Raw genomic sequence first — 21,485 nt, forward strand, 5'->3', positions numbered from 1 at the left:
TTCAGTGTGAGATATCAACATGATCTCATGGTCACTGGCTTGACCCCAAAGATTTCTGGCTGCTGGATTGATCAAGGGGTAACTGGCTTGGCTGGAGACCCATGGTCAAGGCAGTTATGAGAAATAGTGAACAACTAAAGTGCAGCAACTGTGAGTTGATGCTTCTCATCTCTCTCCCTTCCTGTCTGTCTCTCTTGCTTAAATAAATAAAATAGTAAATAAGTAAGTAAATAAAAGACACTGCCAGTCTGGTTGTCTCATCAAGATATAGTCTTTAATTTTCAACAAAGATACCAAAAGCACACAATAGAGAAATAAATGGTGCTGGGAAAATTGGAAAGCCACATGCAAAAGAATGAAATTTAGCTACAACTTGTTCCCAAGAATAAAAATTAATTCAAAGTGGATCAAAGAATAAGATCTGAAACAATAAATTACATAGAAGTAAACATAGGTACTAAAATTATGAACCCTTAGCCATAGAGAACATTTTGTGAATTTGACTCCAAAGGTAGGAGAAGTAAAAGCAAAACTAAATTAGTGGGACTATATCAAACTGAAAAGCTTCTGCTCAGCAAATGAAATTGACAACAAAGCAAAAAAGCAGCCAATCAAATGGGAGATGATATTCACAAACAACTGCACTGCTAAGATGTTAATATCCAAAATATATAAAGAACTCACAAAGCTCAGCAACAAATAAGCAAACAATCCAATTAAAAATGGGGAGAGGACCTGAACAGACACTCTTCCAAAAAGGCATACACATGGCCAACAGATACATGAAAAGATGCTCATCTTCACTAGCCAATAGAGAAATGCAAATCAAAACTACAATGAGATACCACCTCACACTTGTTAGATTGGTTATTATCAACAAGATAGGTAATAACAAGTGTTCGAGAGACTGTGGGGAAAAAGGAACCTTCATTCACTGCTGGTAGGAATGTAAACTGGTAAAGCCATTATGGAAGACAGTATGGTGGTTCCTCAAGATATTAAGAATAGAATTACCATATTACCTGACAATCCCTCTACTGGGTATCTACCTAAAAAACTCAAAAACAATGGTACACAAAGACCCATGCACCCCTATATTTATCACAGCATTATTCACAGTGGCCAAGACATGGAAACAACCAAAGTGTCCCTTGATAGAGGATTGAATAAAGAAGATGTGGCACATATATACAATGGAATACTACTCAGCCATAAGAAATGATGACATAGTGCCATATACAACATGGATGGACCTTGAGAACATTATACTGAGTTAAATAAATCAGAAAAAATCTAAGAACTGTATGATCTCACACATAGGTGGGATATAAAACTGAGACTCATGGACATAGATAAAAGTGAAGTGGTTACCAGGGGAGGGTGGGGGGAGGGGAGTAAAAGGGAACTAATATACAGTGATGAAAAATGATTTGACTTCAATGACGGGCACACAATGCAATCAACCCTCCAAATGCTGTGGAAATGTTTACCTGAAGCCTATGTACCCTATTACCCTATTGACAGTATCGCCCCATTAAATTTAATTTCTAAATTTAAAAATATTTAAAAAGGTATAATTTTTAACAGTGAGTTTCAAACTCTAGTGGACATAAGTGTCATCTGAGGGGTGAAGTAGTAATGCAGATTCTCAGACCCTCTTGCTAAGCAGCCCAGGTAATACTGACACTGGTGTCCCGGAGTACATTTTAAGAAGTACAGTTTCAGCATGTTCTAAGGGATTACTTTAATTCCAGTCTACATCATTAGTTTTCAACCTTTTCCATCTCTTAGCACACATAAGCAGCTAAAACTCTGTTTTACACCCCAAAATATATTTTTTGCTGAGCTGAAAAAAAAATAGGTGTAATTTTGATTCACATACCAGATGGTCATTGTTGTGTTGGCTGTTGTCATTTTTTTCTTTGACAATCTAAGGGAAAAGAGGCCAGTGCCCCTGACTAAGTAGTCGAGTGTTGCACATTTAAAAAAATCTTGTGGCATACCAGGTGAAAATTGCTGGTCTCTGTGATAGACTAAAAGAAGAAAATCTTGGATCTGGCTAGGTGGCTTAGTGGATACAGCATCATCCAAGCACACTGAAGTCGTGGGCTTGATACTTGATCAGGGCTTGTAGAAGAAGCAATCAATGAGTGGACAACTAAATGGAACAACTAAGTGGGATATCAAGTTGATGCTTCTCCCTTTCTCTCCTCCACCATTCTCTCACTTTCTTTCAATCAATAGAAACATTTTAAAAATTAAAAGAAGAAATAGGAAAGGGAAATAGGAAAGGAGATTGAGCAAAGGCACTGGCACTCTTTTTGGGAAACATATTACTTTTTACTTGAAAATAGGGTAGGACAGTTAGGCTCAAGGAGGCTTCTAAGTGACTAGACCAGGGGTAGTGACAGGAGAGGTTATTAAAAAGCCTTGGTCACAAAGGAGAGACATGTTGGTAAAGTGAGGGCCACCAAGAATATGGTGGGTGTAGCTAGAAAACTGGGGTAGCTGCTAAGAGAGGAGGAGGACACTTTCCTGGTGCTGCAGAGAGGAAACCAAACCAGCATGCTTATTAACATGTGTGAATGGGCAAAGGTAGGCAATGGGACTCTACTTGGAGTGGTGGCAGTGTATCAGGGCACTCTGTCTCTGACCTCTGACTAGAAAATCCTCCATGGAGACATTTCAGAAGAAGTTGGGAGGTGACTTCAACATGCATTGGATTAACCTCAACTAAAAATTTACAAAAGCTCATGGTGCTGGCTAGGGACAAGGGCAGAATGCAGACGAGGAATAGTTCCAGATCCTTAGTGAGGAGGACTAGTTTTAAACAGAACTCCTCCTGAGCTGTAATCTAGTACATCCAATCAGCAATTTTTGGCAAGCATTTATTGGCTCCCATGCATATCAGATACTTGAAAGAACAGTATCTCTCTTGGAGGAGATCATAGTTTAAAATTATTAATATGGTATTTATATATTATACATTAGTACATATTATTTTAATGGAATATATCTCAATAGTACACTTATTCAAATTTTTAAAGTTGTTTCTGAATCTCCACTTAAAGAATCATTCCAGATTATGTATATCAGACACATGAACTGAATCAAGAAAACGACTTTTAATTACTCCCTTGGTGCCTACATAAGTACTCACATTGGTTGGGTATGTAGATAATCTACACTTATAAACCTGGATCCTGCGAGCCCATTGGATTTATCAAGGAAGTATGACTTTCAATAATCATTTGATAGTCTTGATTCAAAACCCACAGTACCCACAAAACAATCTTGATCCACAAAGAGCAAAAACCAAGTTTGGCTAGACACACAATAAATGAAAAAATTTAAACTCATGTTCTGAAACCTCTAATTAAATGACCAGTTTGAAGTCCCTCATCATATAAAGTACAGAGCAAGTCCTGCTCACTCCAGCCCTGAGCCATTCGCTGGGCCCATGGGCAGGCACAGATGTGGCTGCACCTGGGAAGGCTTTCCACATAAGTAAAGGTTGGAAATTCATGCTGTGTTAATTATTTGGAGTTCCAGAAGTATCCCAATGCAAGCCGTTGCTCAAATACCTTTCAAATCTTAGCTGCTATATATAATCAAATAATAGACATTTAGCTTAAAGCTCCCATGACTATTAAGATGCAAATATAGGGAGAGAATTGTGTTTCAAGTACTATTATTCTCCTTTGTGTATATGAATTGATAGATCCCCAGATTCCCTACCAATGTCCCCAAGAGCAGACTTTGATATTGAAAGTAGCAAACAGGAGGGTAACATTGGATGGAAGACAGGTTCAGAACAGTGTAACAATGGCACCAGATACAATGTTTTTCAGTATTGTCTCAGGCTGAATCTAAACCCCAGGTTGGTCCTAAACTGTATGGTACGACTCTGTTAATTCGAAACCAGAAAATATAAGACCTATTTTTCCCCACTGACCTTGGGATTTGGAAATGAATGGCAGCACTGCTGATTCATCAGCTGCTCTACCCCTCCCCCGTGACTGACATGTCAGTCGCTGACTAGGAAGGTCCATGTTTACCAAACATTATAAAAGCATCACAGAAAATACCCATATGCATTGAGCAATACTAGCTAGGAAGGACAAAAATACATGATCTTCTCCCATCTGTGCCTGTTCCCTTCAGAAAACGTGCTCGCATATGGTATGCCCATGTTAATTAAGTCCAACCATGGATAGGATTCAACTTGGGAGCACAGCTGATATATCTGCAGCTATAACTTTTCCAAAGACTTTGATATTTCCTGAACGAAAATGTTTCAAAGGTGTTGAACACCACCAGAACAAAGAGCTCAAATTAACGAAGATTCAAATAACCAATACTGCCTATATCTTAGTTACATTTTAAACTTGAAAGTCATTTTACTTCTAGTATGACTTATACATGCAAGCATCCGTGAAGCTAAAATGTTATTAGACTGAATGTTAAAATAATCAGGACTATACTCTTGTTTCTCTTCATATTGTATAAATCTTTCACCTTTTAAAATAATCAGGACTGACTCGTCCACCCTATGGTCACTGTGTGTCTAGGTTCACAGGGGTTTAACAGTGCTGTTGAAGCGAAGAAAGAAAAGCGCTGTATTGCAATTTTCTTAATGTTTTGTTTGGAATCATTTTACTTTTGGCAAAACAGAGAGAACATATACCTGTGCATATAAAATGTGGTTTTAAGAAAACTAAAGTGCTTGACCAGGCAGTGGCACAGTGGACCGAACACTGGCCTGGGATTCTGAGAACCCAAGTTCAACACCTCGAGGTCGCCAGCTTGTGTGCAGGCTCATCTGGCTTGAGCGTGGGATTGGAGACATGATGCCATGGTCACTGGCTTGATCCTGATGTTGCTGGCTTGGCTGTATCACCCCAGTGAAGGCACATATGTAAAGGCAATCAGTGAGCAACTATGGTGCTGCAACTGTGAGTTGATGCTTCTCATCTCTGTCCCTTCCTGCCTATCTGTCTCTGTCTCCAGCTGAGAGCAAGATTATATTATTTTGCTGGGGTTTTGCTGCACTGAGACTTCTATTGTAACTGGAAGAGAGTAGGTGGCCATTTTTCTTGTGGCAAAGTTTTTTTTTGTGGCAGAGACAGAGAGAGGGACAGATAGGTACAGACAGACAGGAAGGGAGAGAAATGAGAAACCTCAATTCTTTGTTGAGGCTCCTTAGTTGTTCATTGATGGCTTTCTCATATGTGCCTTGACTGGGGAGCTACAGAAGACCAAGTGACTCCTTGCTCGAGCCAGCGACCCTGGGCTCAAGCTGGTGAGCTTTGCTCAAACCAGATGAGCATACGCTCAAGCTAGCTACCTTGGGGTCTCAAACCTGGGTCCTCCACATCCCTGTCCGACGCTCTATCCACTGCGCCTGGTCAGGCCAAAGTTTTGAAAGAGAACAGAGTCCTGGTCAGATGGTAGGATGGTCCATCCTTGATTGGATAACACATTGAAACTAGGCACAATCCCTCAGTTTACCCTTATCAAGCAGCTGAAGAGGAGGCCCAAGCTGTTACCTGAAAGAAGGTACTTCGTCACTTCTTTTCTGAGCTACATGAGACTCAAGGCGAGGCAACCCATCTGCTTGCGGCTAAGCATGGAAGGGGAGTGGAGTCTGAGTGTAATGGATACCAAATAAGGGGATGTCCATGTTTATGGGTTAGGAAGAACAGAACTGTCTCCACCATTTCCTCCCCCTCTTTATCCTACAGCTAAGCCAGGCTGATTACAACCTCCATTGAACATTTACTATGCATATGGAACTGAGGAAAACTGCAGATCAATGCATGATTAAGTGACTTTTCATGGTCACTTAGTAAGACTGAAAAAAAGGGGGGGATTGAATTTGAATCCAAGTCTTCCTAAATCTTGCAACTGACATCTACCCTACTGCCATAGCATCTGTCTTTAACCTCCTAGCTCACTTAGTGTTTTCTATCCTTCACTTAACTGCTCAGATTTAGCCAAATATCCCTACTAAAATGAAATATCAGGTAAAGCATTTGTTTTGTTATACATTGAAAGGCATGCTCAATCAGCTATGGGGTGGGCTGACTCAGAGTGACTGTTGCCAGTGGAACTTCACATAATTATATATGTCCTTCACTGTCTTTTGACGACTATCCAATAACAAATGTTGTATGCTCTTTAGTATAGATGTTGGTTTGTAATTTTAGATGCCACAAGCAAGTATAGCTGAGCAGTGATGATGTACTTTTTTTTCTATTTTAAAATGGAGTACCTTTCCTTAGGGTTATATGCCATGAGAATGTGCTAAAGTAATTCATATCTCGTAAGAGCCACAACGATAATATGTGTGTTTATTTTGGGATTAATGTCATCTAGGGAGCCTTTCAAAAGCAGCACTATGGACCAGGGAGAAGCCCATGTAAACATAAGTTGAGCAGGCTCACCAGGACCTCTGAATTTCCTTTGGCTTCCAGCCAGGAGAAAACTCAGGAAATGAATAACAGCAGATTAGCCCTTCAACTGCTGGCTTAAATCTGCCATGTCATTTCCTTGAGCTTCCATATCCAGGTAATAATTGTCCCAGCCAACCATTTTCGTGCTATTGTGTAAAAGTATATAAACCTATAATTCATGAACACATTCAGTGTATCATGGATACCCTGCTGATTGAATCAGAGGGTACAAAGAATCTATTTGCAACTGGAAAATTTCTCACTAGGGAATTCAGTATACAGTACTTGTCACTGTGTAAACTATATGTTGAATATTAGGCTGCCTCTTAAAATATGGATTGTCCAATCTTCCCTACCCCACTCCAAAACCAGGTTCCTCTCCTCAGTAGTTGGATATTTGGTTCGGGAGAGCAAGGTTCAAAGATTGCCAAGCAGTTTGAGATAGGCACCTTAACTTTAAAACCTTCTCTTGCTGACTCCTAAGATCTAAAGGATATGAGGGATTCTTATTTTCTCATCTGGGAGGAATCCTGTGGTTTGGGAAGAAGAAGATCATTTTAAGTTATAGACTTATGATAACACTAAGAGGAGTCTTAGACTTCATCTAATCTCCTGGTTCAAACTCATTTTATAGGTAAGGAAACTGAGACTCAAAAGAATAAACTGATGGGGTTAGAGAAACTGTTCTGTAAGCCTGGAGGATACAGTAATGATGGACATGTAGAGTCCCTGATGCCCTGAGCTACCTCCTTGGTATTCTATTCTTTGTAATACCGATGACTATTAATGCAGTAGGAAGTTACCTCCAAAGGGAGGAAAACCTACTGGTCGCTATTGCTGCTTCAATCAGATAAACAGTCAAGGACAGGTGGTCATGCCAGCTGCCATGTATTTCTTTGCACAATTTCCTCTTTTCCCTTACTCTGTTGTGTTTGAACCATGATTATGCCCTTGAATGTGTGTATGTGTATTTCTGAACCCAATCAGGAGCTGAACAGAGTTTTTCAGCACTTTGAGAGTCTGTCATGTATAGAACAGACTTTCTAGACTTTAATACTTCTACTCTCAGCCATGCCTTTTTTTGAAAAGTACTCTCCAAAAATACCCCCTCCATGCCATTTAGCGCAGCTCTTGCTGAATCCACCAGCGTATGTGCATGCCAGCACCTCCCACCCTCCCGATCTTGCGTGCCTCTAGGAAGAATGGAATCACTGTGGTTTCCATGGCATTTCCCACTTCTCTGAAGCCTCGGTGCTTAATTCTGATGTGGGTGCTTATGTTACAGTCATTAATTACTGCATTAAATCAAGTCACAAAACTAATGAGGATTTGAACATAGAGTTGGAAAATGAGAATGTAATTTTGTCTGGATTATAGGATATAAAGATAAACATAGTTCAAATAAGCACGAAGAGACAAAATCACAGCTTTTTATAGTCACTTTTTAACAGAAAATCTGAGCTTACGTGTCTCATCAAAACTGAGAGTAAGATAATCACCGTTGGTAACATTTAAACAGGGTTTAGTTCACTGTGTATTTATTTTTGGCTCTGACATCTAAATAGAGAATGTTCTTTTTTCCTCTGCTATAAAAATCATGTTATGACTAAAGTTAGAATCTTTGAGTTCTTGCATCAGACGAGGATGAGTTAATGATGAGAGGCTATGTGAGAAAAGTTGTCCTTTCATGTGTGTAGGTAGAGTCGGTCATTAGATATGATTATTTGGAGAGCACCACTGGATATCTGTCTAGAAAACTGCACCTACTCTCAGTGGTGCCTATAATCTATCATTTGAGAGAGAAGGCGTGTCGATCTCCAAGAGCTTGCTATGTAACTCAAATACTACTGGGAAGGCTGAATCAGCAATAACTGAAATTATGAATGGAATCAAAGGGATTAACAAGCAAATCACCTCCAATGTCATAAAGGAATACTTTTCAGTTCAGATGGTTTCATGATGAGGGTAGCAGATACCTTGAAGATATGAGATACTGTTGTGGAGGGGCAAGCCTCTAATTAGTTACAGTTTGGAGGACTTCCTGCAGCTGGAGGGTGGCCAAGGCCCCCAGGTACCAGTCAGTCAAATAAAAAGACACTGAAGGCAAAATATTCCTTAACATTGTCATAAACATACTAGAGGCATACAGTAAACCTTGAAGCAATTGTTAACAGTTGGAATTTCATAGCCTCTTTAGGAAAGATAAGGATATTTTTCTCTAAACAAACAAAGAGTTTAAATAACCTGATAAGCAAATATGCATACAATTTTAGAGAGATTTAAGGACCCCCTGGAATTTTCATCCAGCCCTCAGATTAAGCACCCCTCAAGGAGCGGGTCAGTCCAGTCCTTCATTTCTGGAGTTTGTAGGAATCTGTCTTGGTAATACCAAGGGGTCCTAGATATATATGGCAATGCCACTTTTGACTATCTACCTACATAACATATATTGTATTCTACTAATGCTCTTAACAAAATCATCTCTTTTTCAAAGCTGAGAAAATGGAGGTTTAGAGGGATGAGAAATTTCTCTAAGTCACACAGCTAGTTTTGAGGCCAGATACTCAAACTCAGGTACATTTGACTTTTAAACCCATGTCTACTATAGTATCAGAAGTAACCAGGATAACATTCATTATCATAAGGTTCAGAGTAGGGGACCTAAACTATACTACAAACTGAAAATTGCAAGATGAAGAACACCTTGGTGCTGAAGTGGAACACGCAGTAACCAAACATGCCCACTAATTCTGGGGGACAAATTTGCATGAAAGGAAAGCAAATCCCTGCATCTTTCCAAAAATGGTAGCCATTTATTTATCACATAAACAAATGTAGGAAAATGACTAATTTAAGTAGTACTAAATGTGATTTCTGATAAGGAAGAATTTCTGCACAACGTTAGAGTAACATTATTGTTATAGAACCCAAAGAAAGAATATAAAATCTTCTTTCAAGGTTTTAAAAAGTTTTTAACAGATTGACTGAATGTAGGAAGTTGACTTAATGAGTCTCTTCAGCCCTTTGACCCCTTGGATAGCAAAATTTGCTATATAAGCTATATATGCTATATAAAACTATTAAATATATTTTCCTATTTGAATATCAATTATTGCACATTGAGTTTAAACAGTCTGTTCACACATTTGCAAAATTTGAAGATACTTTATGTTCTCACTCTAAATCTTACCTTCTTCCTCCAATAGTCCTTTAAAAAATAGTGGCAAAAAGGTTGGTTCCAAAGTGACATGTCTTGGAATTCTATTTGTTTGTGTCTTTGGACTTGAGTTGAAGTAAATAAAGAGCTAATATGGGCTGGGAGATGATAGCACTGAAATAGAAGTCAAAAACTTCGCTTCTTGCCCTAACTTTCCTTTTTATAGGCTCCAGTAATTTAGCTCTCCTAATTTCTGAAGGAAGTCACTTCCTAATCAGTAAAACAAAGGTGTTAGATTAGCTATTTTGCAAGGTAATACTTTCAAATTAAAAAAAAAACTTTATGTTTCTATAAAAGACAGAAGTCTGGTAGAAAATTCTTAGAAGCCATAGGAAGTAAAGGAAACAACAAATATTAGCAGAGACATTGTGGATGTGTGAGACAAGCTGCTTTCCAAAATGCTCACCTCTGTTTTTTGTATTGTGCACCGTATGGCATGATGCCTTAACTTTTACTGCAATTTATTATATTCAATTCAACAAATATTGTTTGAGCAATAATATATACAAGACTCAAGGCTCACCTCATTGTTCCACTATGGAGCTAGGCATTTTTAAGTAATATGGATTCAGAATTTGTCTCTGAGGGTATGCAGAGCAAGATGTGTGTACTTATTTACACTTTGGTCAGGGATAATCATTACTTAGTGAAACCGGTCAACAAAAACTTAAAAAAAAACAGAATAAGATCAAACATATTAGGGAAGTGAATATTAAAGGAGAAATCAGAAGAGGAATGAACAGAAATAGATTTGATACTTGTTCATCAACAAAGACTACCCTGCATCACTGGATAGAAACTTTGTAACTGAGCTAAGACGTTTGGTTCCTATTTGAAAGATGTTTTCGAATTTTACTTAGGTACCCAAGTTTTAATCTATAAAACACTTATGGAATTCTGGTGTAGTGTCCTCTTTTTTTTTAAGAAATATAAAATCTTTATTTTTATTTTTGAAAGAGTGAGGGAGATGAAGGTTGAGAGAAGGTGAGAAGCATCAACTTGTAGTTCCTTTCACTTTAGTTGTGCAGTGTTTCTCATATGTGCCTTGACTGGGACTGAGCCAGTATCCCTTTGCTCAAGCCAGCAACCTTGGGTTTCTCATGCCAGAGACCTTTTGTGCTCAAACTAGTGAGCTTTGGGATTGTGTGGATGATTCCTCTGGTCAAGCCAGTGACCCTACGCTGACGAGCCCAAACTCAGAACCGTGGTTGGGTCTTTGAACCAGTGACCCCACCGTTCTGGGTCCACACTTTAACCACTGCACCAACACCGGTCAGGCATGAACTTTGTCTTTGCTTCTTATGAAATCAATGGACTACATTGACCTCTCTGTGTTTTGTTTGGCCAGCAAATCTTTGGGCTTTTGTTTCCATGCAGAGTTAGTTTTACCTCTGCTCCTACAAAGCTTTAAGCATGGAATTGTGCCTGGATATAATGCTGTCATCCATTTGCTTTAAGTTTTAGGAATATGCAACCATAAAACATCACCACAGAAGTTTTTTATTATTATTGAAAGTCAGGGAGTCAGAGACAGACTCCCGCATATGCCCTGACTGGGGTCCACCCAGCAAGCCCCCTACTGGGTGATGCTCTGCCCATCTGGAGCCGCTGCTTCATTGCCCAGCAACCGAGCTATTTTAGTGCCTGAGGTGAGGCCATGGAGCCATCTTCAGTGCCCAGGGCCAACTTGCTCAAACAGAGCCATGGCTGTGGGAATGAGAGAGAGAGAGAGAGGGTGGGGGGGGGAAGAGAAGAAGGAGGTGGTGGGGTGGAGAAACAGATGGTTGCTTCTCCTGTGTGCCCTGACTGGAAATCGAACCTGGGATTTCCACATGCTGGGCCAACGGTCTACTGCTGAGCCCGTTGGCTAGCGCAGAATATATTTTTTATGTGGACAAATGTTTAAGAAAGTATTTAAATGTGTAGGATGGAGATAATTCATTAGTTTACATGAGTTTATCTTTGGTACTTCTGTTGTATCCCTTCCTTAAATCTTTCTTAACTCTCTTTGTTCTATCTGATTTCTCTGCTCAGGTATCCAAAATGCTAATTCTTACTATTCTTTGTGGACATCAGGCATACTATCAGAAATAAATTTTAATATCAGCTCTTTACAGCTTAGTATGAATTTAGGACAACAAATTTCCTCTCCTAGGGATATATGCATTGTAAAACTGAGAGTAGTGGGAAAATCCCTCCTAATGGAATGTTAGCAGGGACTTTCTAGCATGTTTAAGAAACCAAAAACTGCAGCCCACTTGGCCTTCAACTTGGGTTGGGCCTGGGCATATGCACCTTGGCATGTATTACCCCTAATTATACCATGCCCTCTAGTTAAATTGAGTCCAGCGAGTGACTCAAGTAAATAAGAGTATGGATGCCAGCAACCAGATTCTAACAGTATTTGAGTAACACAATTCACTCGTAAATTTAGAGCCACTTTTCCTTGTTTTCTGTTCTTATTATTTATCTTATGTCTGCCTGCCTTGTTAGACTGGAGCCCTTCCAAGACAGGTACCACATCTGACTCAACTCCAGGTCTCTAGGCCCAGCATACTATCTGGCTCACTGCAAATCCTTCTAGGCAAATAATTGGATTCCTGCCATGCAAATCTGCCAAGAACTGTGTTCTAAAATGGTGTGTCCACTTCTCTTACCCCAACAATTTTTTTTCCTTCTAATTTCATAGAATACCAACAGCGAAGGAAAAGCTAAAGCAGCCTGCCACGGGACAGACTCCGTTCAATCCAGAACAATTGTTAGGGTATTGCAGAGCCTGTAATATGCTACAAGGAGAACTGGAGACAGAAGAATTGCCTATAGATCTAGGTTTGGGGAACATTATATTCTTCATGGTTCTTGAATAGAAACGCCTTCATGGAACAAAAGAAAAAAAGCCAGGTTTGCTTCAGCAGTGCAAGATGCCAGGTATTTACTACAGCCAGTGCCACCCAAAGCCCAGAGGGTTAGCTGGGGCAGCTGATGCCCCGTGCTGCTTTTTATAACTCTCCTTCCCTGTACCGTGCTCTACATATGTCCCATTTCATCAGGTCACATCCGCTTAGCTTGTGCCCAATACTGCATCTTACGCCAAATTTATGGCCATGTGAAACATTCGGTTTTCCTAAAAATTTTTAGAAAAGTAAAAGTCAAAAGTTTTTTAACAATAAAACAAGGGAATCTCCTGGTTCTTTGTGCAAGCAGTGACTTTGCTACTTTTTACAAATGAACAGCCTCTTGTTCCATGAGACATCAAAGCTGTCAGCCATTAGCAAGCTGTGAAAGTACTAGATTAAGAATGGAATGTACAGTATAGACCTAAGTTGTAAATAGAGGTGTGAAATGAGGTTTTTATGGTGGTGAGTCGGTAAACTTGAGAGAAGTAATCACAAATACACTAGCTGTCCACAGTTTGGGGGTAATAATATTGGAGCAAAAGGGAGAACTTTATAAAGGATTTTAAAGAGTTCATACTTATTCAATGTATTAGATATTTCTAATATACAATACATTGTCTAGGGCCTTTAGAGGGGATACAGAAGATGCAAAATGAAAATATCTTGGCATTAAAGAGCTTACTGATTCAAAAGAATATTAACTTTAAGGTACAGGCAGCCATTATTTATTCATTACATCCTCTGTGTCGTGTTCTGTAGCAAGTTTTTTTAATGTGCTCTATACCAGGGGACAGCAAACTATGGCCAAAGGGTCAAATCTGATCCACTGACACTTTTTGTGCATAAAATTTTATGGAAATACAGCCACACCCCATTGCTACAGTGGCACAAAATAGTTGTGAAGCAAGTGAAAGAGTCTGGCCTGCAGAGCTAAAATACTTACTATCTGACCCTTTACTGTATATATATCTGTGTTCTATATCATCCAGTGTCACAAGAATAGTCAGAAACAAATACTGTATGGTGTTTCCCATTTTACAGTTAAGGTAACTGAGAGTTATGGGTTACGTTATTTAGTAACTAACAAAGCTTGGTTTGATTTTAGATTTTTTTTTCTGAAAAATCCATGTTCTTATGCTATATTTGTATACACAAATAGTCAAAATATGAGGTATGAGAAATAAAAGCTTTACAGATTCACAGAGAAATTGTTACTAGAATTCAGAAAAGAGAGATTATTTTGAGCCTGGGGTGATATAGATTCCAGAGATCATATTCAAATATAAAAACAAAAATGGAGTTTGGGAATTGTCTATCCCTAGCTCAATCCCAAGAAAAGTTCAGAGATCAAGTTCACATGTTTAATTAGAAGCAAGGCTGGGATTAGAACTAGTTTTCTACTCACCAAGCCCAAAGTATGCTGTCAGTGACCATGCTGAGCAGTTGAATTTGTATGTGTGTATGTGTGTGTGTGTGTGTTAAATGTTATAGAAAGACAGAATTATTTGAAATGAGACTTTGTACATTACGTTCAATGGAAATTTAATGAAAGGGCCTCTATTTCCTTTATTGAATTAATCACAGCATTTTGTGCAAGTATTTACACAACACCATCACCCGTCCACCATCCTACCAAATATGTTTTTGTTTTAGAGAATGACACTTCTGAAACCATGGGAACCTTTGACACTATCACCAACTTTAAGATTCAAATGATAAACAAGAGACCACAGAAGGCGAATATTCACTTACATCTTGTCATGCAGAATTAGGCAGCACTAGGCCAGCAGAAAAATGGAGATGTGAACAGGTGCAGTCAAAGGAAGCTTACCTGATACTGTAAAGCACTTTGCCATTTTTTGAAATCCGAAGCAACTTGTTGTCTGTGGTGACATCATGGAAGTTGGCACCTTTCTCATTGGCAAAGAACAAATCTGGTTTCCAAATGGAGTCCAGCATCGATGGGTCCAAGTCCAGGGAATCATCAGGGTACTCACTATATGCCAACCGTGAATCATTCCACTGTTGTCTCAGAAAAATATTCACTCGGTAGTCCTACAGAAATGTCATGCATAAGAGTTACTTATCACCCATTCTGGCATATGAGGTCCTCTACATTTCCCCCTCACCCTTCTCCCTGATTTGGTGCAGTGTTTGTGTCTAAGTAAACCAGGCTGTGCATACCTTAGTGAAAAATAAACCACTCAGTTCTATTAGGAGTGGTAACAGAGTGAACAAAGAAAGAAGACTTCACCATGCCAAACTGACTTGGTTGAAATTTTTGTTTAAATTATTCATTCTGGGAAGAAATAATACCAACTCAAGCTGATTTTGCTATAGAAAAAGGTAATGATGATTACAGAAGACAGTCTGTGATGGCAGATTGTCAAATAAAACTGATTCATTTTCCAAATCAGAAATAACATGATCTCTTTCCTCATTCTGCTCAGATGCTCTGGGCAGAAGCAAACCCACTCTGTACTTTTGGTAGTGAAAATCTTTTTATAAAACTCTTACATCATGGGGTAATATTTTTTTAATTCATCAACATGAATATTAAGATGCTTCATGTTGACAAGATAATTCCCTCATAGCTACTTACTTTTGAGATTCTTAAATATTTTATCAGTTCTCTGAATGGGTTTTATCTACAGTAGTCAACTTGATGCTTCATCAAAACAGGGATCTTTTTATGTTCTTCCAATCTGAGCACCTTCTGACAAAGGCATTCCTCCGTGTGGGAGCCTCAGGTACATCCTTTTCTTCTGATTTGGTCTGGGAATTTCTGTGCTAATGAGTAAGCTCTGGGCAGTGACTGCTGTCCTGGGGATTTCTACTGAAAGGTCTAGGTTCATGTAAGCTGTTAACTTCTCTTGATAGAGCAGCCCCAGATAGAGGTTTCAACAGTATTATCTAGTCATGTGGGACTATGGTTTAGAGCTAATAGTTGTCCATCCTTGCCACTTATGACCATTTAGGGTGATATATACTCATTCCTACTCTCTTTCCATTACCTTTTAACTCTCATATTTTCTATTTGCATGTCTTTGGAACCTGGGTTTTGGTAATTGTTCACATTCTTCTAATGGTGACCAACTTGTCCTAGTTTGCCTGAGAACTTCCCAGTTTTAGCCCATAAAGAAACCCACTCAGTCCCAGGCAAAATTGGGATGGTTATTTACTCTAGTAGATATAAGGGAGACCACCACCTCAGGATGGTCAGTTTTGGTTAATTACCTTTAGGGTCAAAAGAAAAAAATGACTAAGTTATAAAGATCAGGGTGTATGGAAAAGAGTTTCAATCTAGTTCTTTCTACCTATTATTAAACTATCCAAATTTTCATGCCTTCTTTTCAAATATAGCCATTTTGATGACCAGGCTGATGGAGTATTAAAACTCAGTGGCAGTTTTTACAGAGTGTGCAATGTAGTTGACCTAATGAATGCTAATAATCATATAGTCGTTGCTAACTTCTGAAAATCAGTCATCAAACCCCAGCTCATTTGGAAAGGCTGAAATATTAAAAAAAATAACCTTAAGGTTTTCAATTGTACAACCTAAGAACTTTCTGACTTGGAAAATTTTATCAGCTGACTTTTATTTGAGATTATCCCAGGCCTTCATAGCAAATTTCCAGATCTGTGAGGGTACTGCTATGGGCCCTGTCATACTTCCATTCCATCCGGTGTGTTCATTGTGTATTTCCATCCCAAATGATTGAACCCAGGGAGTAGAAGAACCTCAAAGTTTTCCTCAGCATATAGTCTAGAATTGTCCAAAGGGACTAGAAGGTAGTAAATGGAAAGAGATTAGCAGGTCTATGTTTCATTAACAACAGGAGTTACTAGAATCTTTGGAGTTTTGTATGAGTAAAGACCAGAAGGTGTGATTTGTAGGAGGAAAAAGGGGGCTGTTGAAAACATAATAATTCAATTTAAGTATGTATTAGATCCATCAACTGAGATATTTTAAGGTTTCCTAAGGGAAAAAGTGCAGCTTCTTCAGTGTTTGACATCTACCCCTTTTATTTCCCTTATTGAGAGAACCAATTATTCATAAAATGTGTGTGTGTGTACAGGGGGATGTATAAGCTTGTTTCAATAGGAAGTGTGAGAGAAGAGGAGCTCATCCCTTAACCAGTTCTGGAGGCAGAGAAACTAAGTACGGGAACATAATGACAGCTGAAAATAACAGAAGTGAATGGGTTAAATACTTCAGGCCATTGGGAGGTCAACAAGGGCCCCCAAGAAGTAATCATAGGATGGGAGAGACCATAAGAAGCCAGATAGAGAGTATTGGGCAGCAAAATCACCAAGAGAAGTTGTTGCTATCCTCCCTCGAACTGAAGTACTTAAAGGTGCATACTGAGAGACTCCAGAGAATATTACATTAGTAACATACAACGTGAAAACATTGACCTTAAAAAAAACTCAATATAAATTTTCACAGCTAATGTACAGCTTTTAAAAAGTCTTTCCCATAAGTATTCTCCTATGTTTCCTGGTTTTTTATTTTGAATTTTATATATAGAGAAAATAATAAAAGCAATTCTCCCAATATGAGAACTTTTAGAAGATCACTGAATCAACCACATCGCAATAGAAACATTAAATGTCTAAGAATTAATTTAAAATATATTAATCCTTGTATTTGTAAATAAGAATAAATGGGAAACTAAGAGGAGAAAATATATTTTATGGGACAGTTACAGGAATTATATTAAATAAGGTCTTTATTGATCTTTTGGAAGTAGTTTTTATTTCTAATATATAAGATTTTAAATTTTTGGTAATTTTGTTTATGATGACATACACTCTTCTAAAATAAGCAGTAATTCTTAACTCCTATTAGAATAGAAAAGGACACTGGCTCAGTGGAGAGAGCATTGGCCCAGTGTATGGATATTCTGGTTTTGATTCTCGGTGTGGGTACACAGGAGAAACGACCATCTTCTTTTTCCCCTTCCCCTTTTTCTCCCTCTTCCCCTCCCACAGCCAGTGGCTCCATTGGTTTGAGCATGGCCTCAGGCACTGAGGATAGCTCCATTGATCCAAGTGGGTCATCCTCAGGTGCTAAAAATAGCTCGATACTCGAGCATCAGCCCGATGGGGTTGCCAGGTAGATCCCAGTCAGGGCATATGCAGGAGTCTGCCTCACTATCTCCCCTCCTCTCACCTAAAAAAAGAAAAGAAAAGAAAAAGAAAGAAAAAAGAAAGAAAATGACACCCAAGGATCTAGAGAAGTAGATAGCTAAATAAAAGATTTTTCTGGGCCTATGCCTCTAGAATTTTTTCAGTTCTCTATCATTTTCAATGCAGGGTAGAAACTTGACATATGTGATTTATCTGTGCATCATCTCTGCCTATTTACAGGTAGGTTTATTCTCTCATGAGATTCCAAACCACAAGGAGTAGTTATATTGTTCTGTAGTCTTTTTTTGTCTTTCTTTTTGCTTCTAGGTTTAATGAAATATTAAAGAGAAAGTAAATATTGAGAGACATGCTTAAATGTAGACTGAATATTCTTTTATACTGTCATCTCTCTCTGGAGACAGATTCTACTTCAAATAAATACTTCCTTGTATTAAAATTTGTTTTCCTATGATTGAATATCTGGGTGTTGAGTTAACTCAGCAATTTTAAATCTTTTTCATCTCATGGCACACATAAACTAATTAGTAAAATTCTGCGGCACACCAAAAAATACATTTTTTGCTGATCTGACAAAAAATAGGTTTAATTTTGATTCATTCACACTGGACTGGTATTGTTGTGTTGGCTGTTGTCATTTTTTATTTGACAATCTAAGGGAAAAGAGGTCAGTGCCCCTGAGTAAATAGTCAGATATTACATGTTTTAAGAATTCTTGTGGCACATCAGTGTGCCTCTTGTAACAGACCAACTGAAAATTGCTGGGTTAGGTAATAGAAACATTCAAATAATATATATATATATACACATATATATATATACACACATATATATACATATATATATGTATGTATAAATACAGAAATACATATCTTATTTTTTCAAAAGCTATGTGTAAGTCATATAATCTTTATTGTATGCTTAACAGAGGTAATAAAAATATCTACACTCCATACTATTGTTTCACTTTTTCTGGTAACTGCTAATATACCCATGGCACAAAGATTGTTTCCTTAAATTGAATTATTTGGGTACTATTATATTTAGTCTGATTTGTACATACAGATTGTCACTCTGCCTTATACATATTATTATTAAACTTTACTGTTACTCTTTTATTATTTTTATGTGTATAAATTGTTAATCCAATTATATTAAAGAGTTATCAAAGATAAGAGTATACTTTGTTGATTCCCCATAGTGCCTATGTGGTACTTAGATTTTAACTTCTGGCTGCACAGCAGTACAGTTTTCATCATTTCGAGTCTGTGCTAGCTTTGATACAGGAAGTTAGCCTTGAATTTGAAATTATGGGGCAGCAGTTACTTTATGATGAATTTGGGCTTTAACATCACATTGTTAATTTAGAGACTGAGGTCACTTTATATCTCAGCTTAACAAAATGCCAGGCTTGTGGTAGATTCTTAGTTCATCTCTAAAAAATCAGAAGTAGGAAATGTAGCGACCTGCTATTCCTGATAAGTTAGCATCTCCTTATGAATTGCTTATGCAGCTATACAATGAAAAGGAGCGCATAGTGTCATTTCAGCAGTTACAGCACAGCATGCGTTCTTATAAGGAGCTGTCTGTCTCTGAGCCAGTTCCTCAGCATTGTGAATTCAAATCAGATATATAACAACTCTTCAGCCTGCAGCAGTGATCAACAGAGCATGTGGACTTTGTCCTCTGGGACAGAATTTTGAGGGGGCATGCTAATATTCTGAAGATACTCGCTGAGTGGACAGATAGTGTGCACTTTTAGCTCTTGCCCCTCCCCCCCCCAATCTACTAAATGAGGAGGGTGCCAGGATCTGATGCTGTGGCATGGGTAGTGTTCCAGCACCTACAGGTCCAAATCACACTCTTTCTACCCACATCCCTCTAGGCCATCATTAGGTAGGTTTGAAGGGACTATCTCTTCTCCATTTTCTGATGGCCTATCCCTGCAGAGAGTTGCATGCAGATAGCATGCAAATACTGTTGACCTTTACTGACATTATTGATAATCCCAAACTATGCCTTTAAATCAGGAAAGAGGGTGTTGCAAATACACTCCCTATCCTGTAAATTTAATTGCCATCAGCAGCTAAAGAAAAAGGGGAAAGAAAAGGAAATGGTAAACTGACATTCCAAAACCAATATATAACCTGTTCCATTATACATCCCTTACTAGTCTTTTGGAACCATATATACACAAAAAATTGTTCCACTGGACTATTCTTAGCAGAGGGTCAATTAGTAATAGCCACCGATAGATCCCTGTGGCTCCTAATAAACAAAAGTAAGTATTTGGGAATAATGTATGTCATCATAATGATCCATAAAAACATTCCTTAGAATAACACAAATACGTTGTTCTGTGAGCCGGCATCTTCAACACTAACATATCAAAGGAGTGAGTTAGAGGGCATATGGGGTCTGTAAGCAAGCCTATACTTTGTTGGAAGGCAGTACCAACAATTGTTTCATGGGATTTCATCACAGGGGCAGACTGGATAGCACCAAAAAAAAGTCATATTGAGTTTTTAAAACTCATAATCACTGCATCTTATTTAGAAACAAACACCTAAACTAAATCCGCCGGTGGTGTTATTGGTGCCATGGGGTGAGAGTGGCACATGGGAGAGAAGAAGAAACTCAAAAACTCAAAATTCTGAGGTATTCATGGAAAAATTTATTCCAGGAAAGTTAGAGAAACAAAAAGTATTATCCCCCAAATAACACTAATCAATGTCCTCAATGACCACATACATTACTGGGCTTGAAAGGTAAAGGTCTGATGTTTTCACTCCAACTAAAGATAGTTCAGGGAAGAACCTTGTTCTGTTTAACTATTTGACCAATTTTATTGAGTTGATTCTTATGAATCTGTGGGCATATTCATGGGTGGTAGAATCTCAGTGTTCAGCTAAAGGAAGCTCAGGCTATGAGGACACTATAGGTATATCCGGTAGATTCCTAGGCAGGGCCTTAGGGATGTGGGAAGATAAGACCCTTTCAAGGTGGAGCACTTCTCACATTCTTATGAGCATCTGAATATTTTAATATTAATGCTTTAGATCTGGGATTGGCAACTTGTGACCTACGGACCCAATTTAACCACAGCCTGATTTTATAAGTAATTTGGGGGGGGGGAGTACATCCGCACCTATTTGCTCACTATTGTTTATGACTTCTCTCATGCCAAGAGGACAGAATTGAGTTGTGCCTGGCCTTCAAAGTTTTAAATATTTGCATAATGGTCTTTTATAGAAAAAATTTTGCCAGTCCCTACTCGATATGGCATGAGGATTTATTCTTAGCTTTAAGCATGATAGTGTTTCAAAAATATATTTTACCTTCACACAAAAGCCATATTAAGGAAAATAAATGTACTTTTTATTGTTTAGAAAATTTAATGGAATGACATTGATTAATTACAGTACATAGGTTTTAGGTAAACGTTTCTATAGCATTTAAACTTACTCTCAAATGAAGTTTGTCATTACATCAAAAGCTAAGAAATAAAATGGAAGCATAATATACATTACTCTTCTGACCATGCGACTCAATATATCTCATATAGCACATAGACAGGCCGTTGATATTACACTTGAGCAGTGACTTCCAGATTTTCTTGTAGGAAACATGGCAAAGAACACTTTAATAAATGACCAGGAAACACCGAAGCAGCCCATTTGTTAAACAATTTCAGTAGCTGCTAAAGACACAGGAAAACCAGCATATCCATAGTTTCCCTTTTTATCTCCTGAAATACTAAGCTTT

At 38.3% G+C, this 21,485-nt stretch overlaps 1 protein-coding gene across 2 annotated transcripts in view; it reads right to left on the reverse strand.

Moving 5' to 3' along the window:
* Positions 1-21,485, reverse strand: part of GLRA2 (glycine receptor alpha 2) — a 195,962-nt gene that overhangs the window by 120,937 nt on the left and 53,540 nt on the right. For both annotated transcript variants that reach the window (XM_066248945.1, XM_066248944.1), the window contains exon 4: positions 14,401-14,624. In XM_066248945.1, coding sequence (XP_066105042.1) covers positions 14,401-14,624 — 224 coding nt within the window. The remainder of the gene's footprint in view (positions 1-14,400; positions 14,625-21,485) is intronic.

This window comes from Saccopteryx bilineata, chromosome X, assembly GCF_036850765.1.
Source record: "Saccopteryx bilineata isolate mSacBil1 chromosome X, mSacBil1_pri_phased_curated, whole genome shotgun sequence".
NCBI classification, from domain to species: domain Eukaryota; kingdom Metazoa; phylum Chordata; class Mammalia; order Chiroptera; family Emballonuridae; genus Saccopteryx; species Saccopteryx bilineata.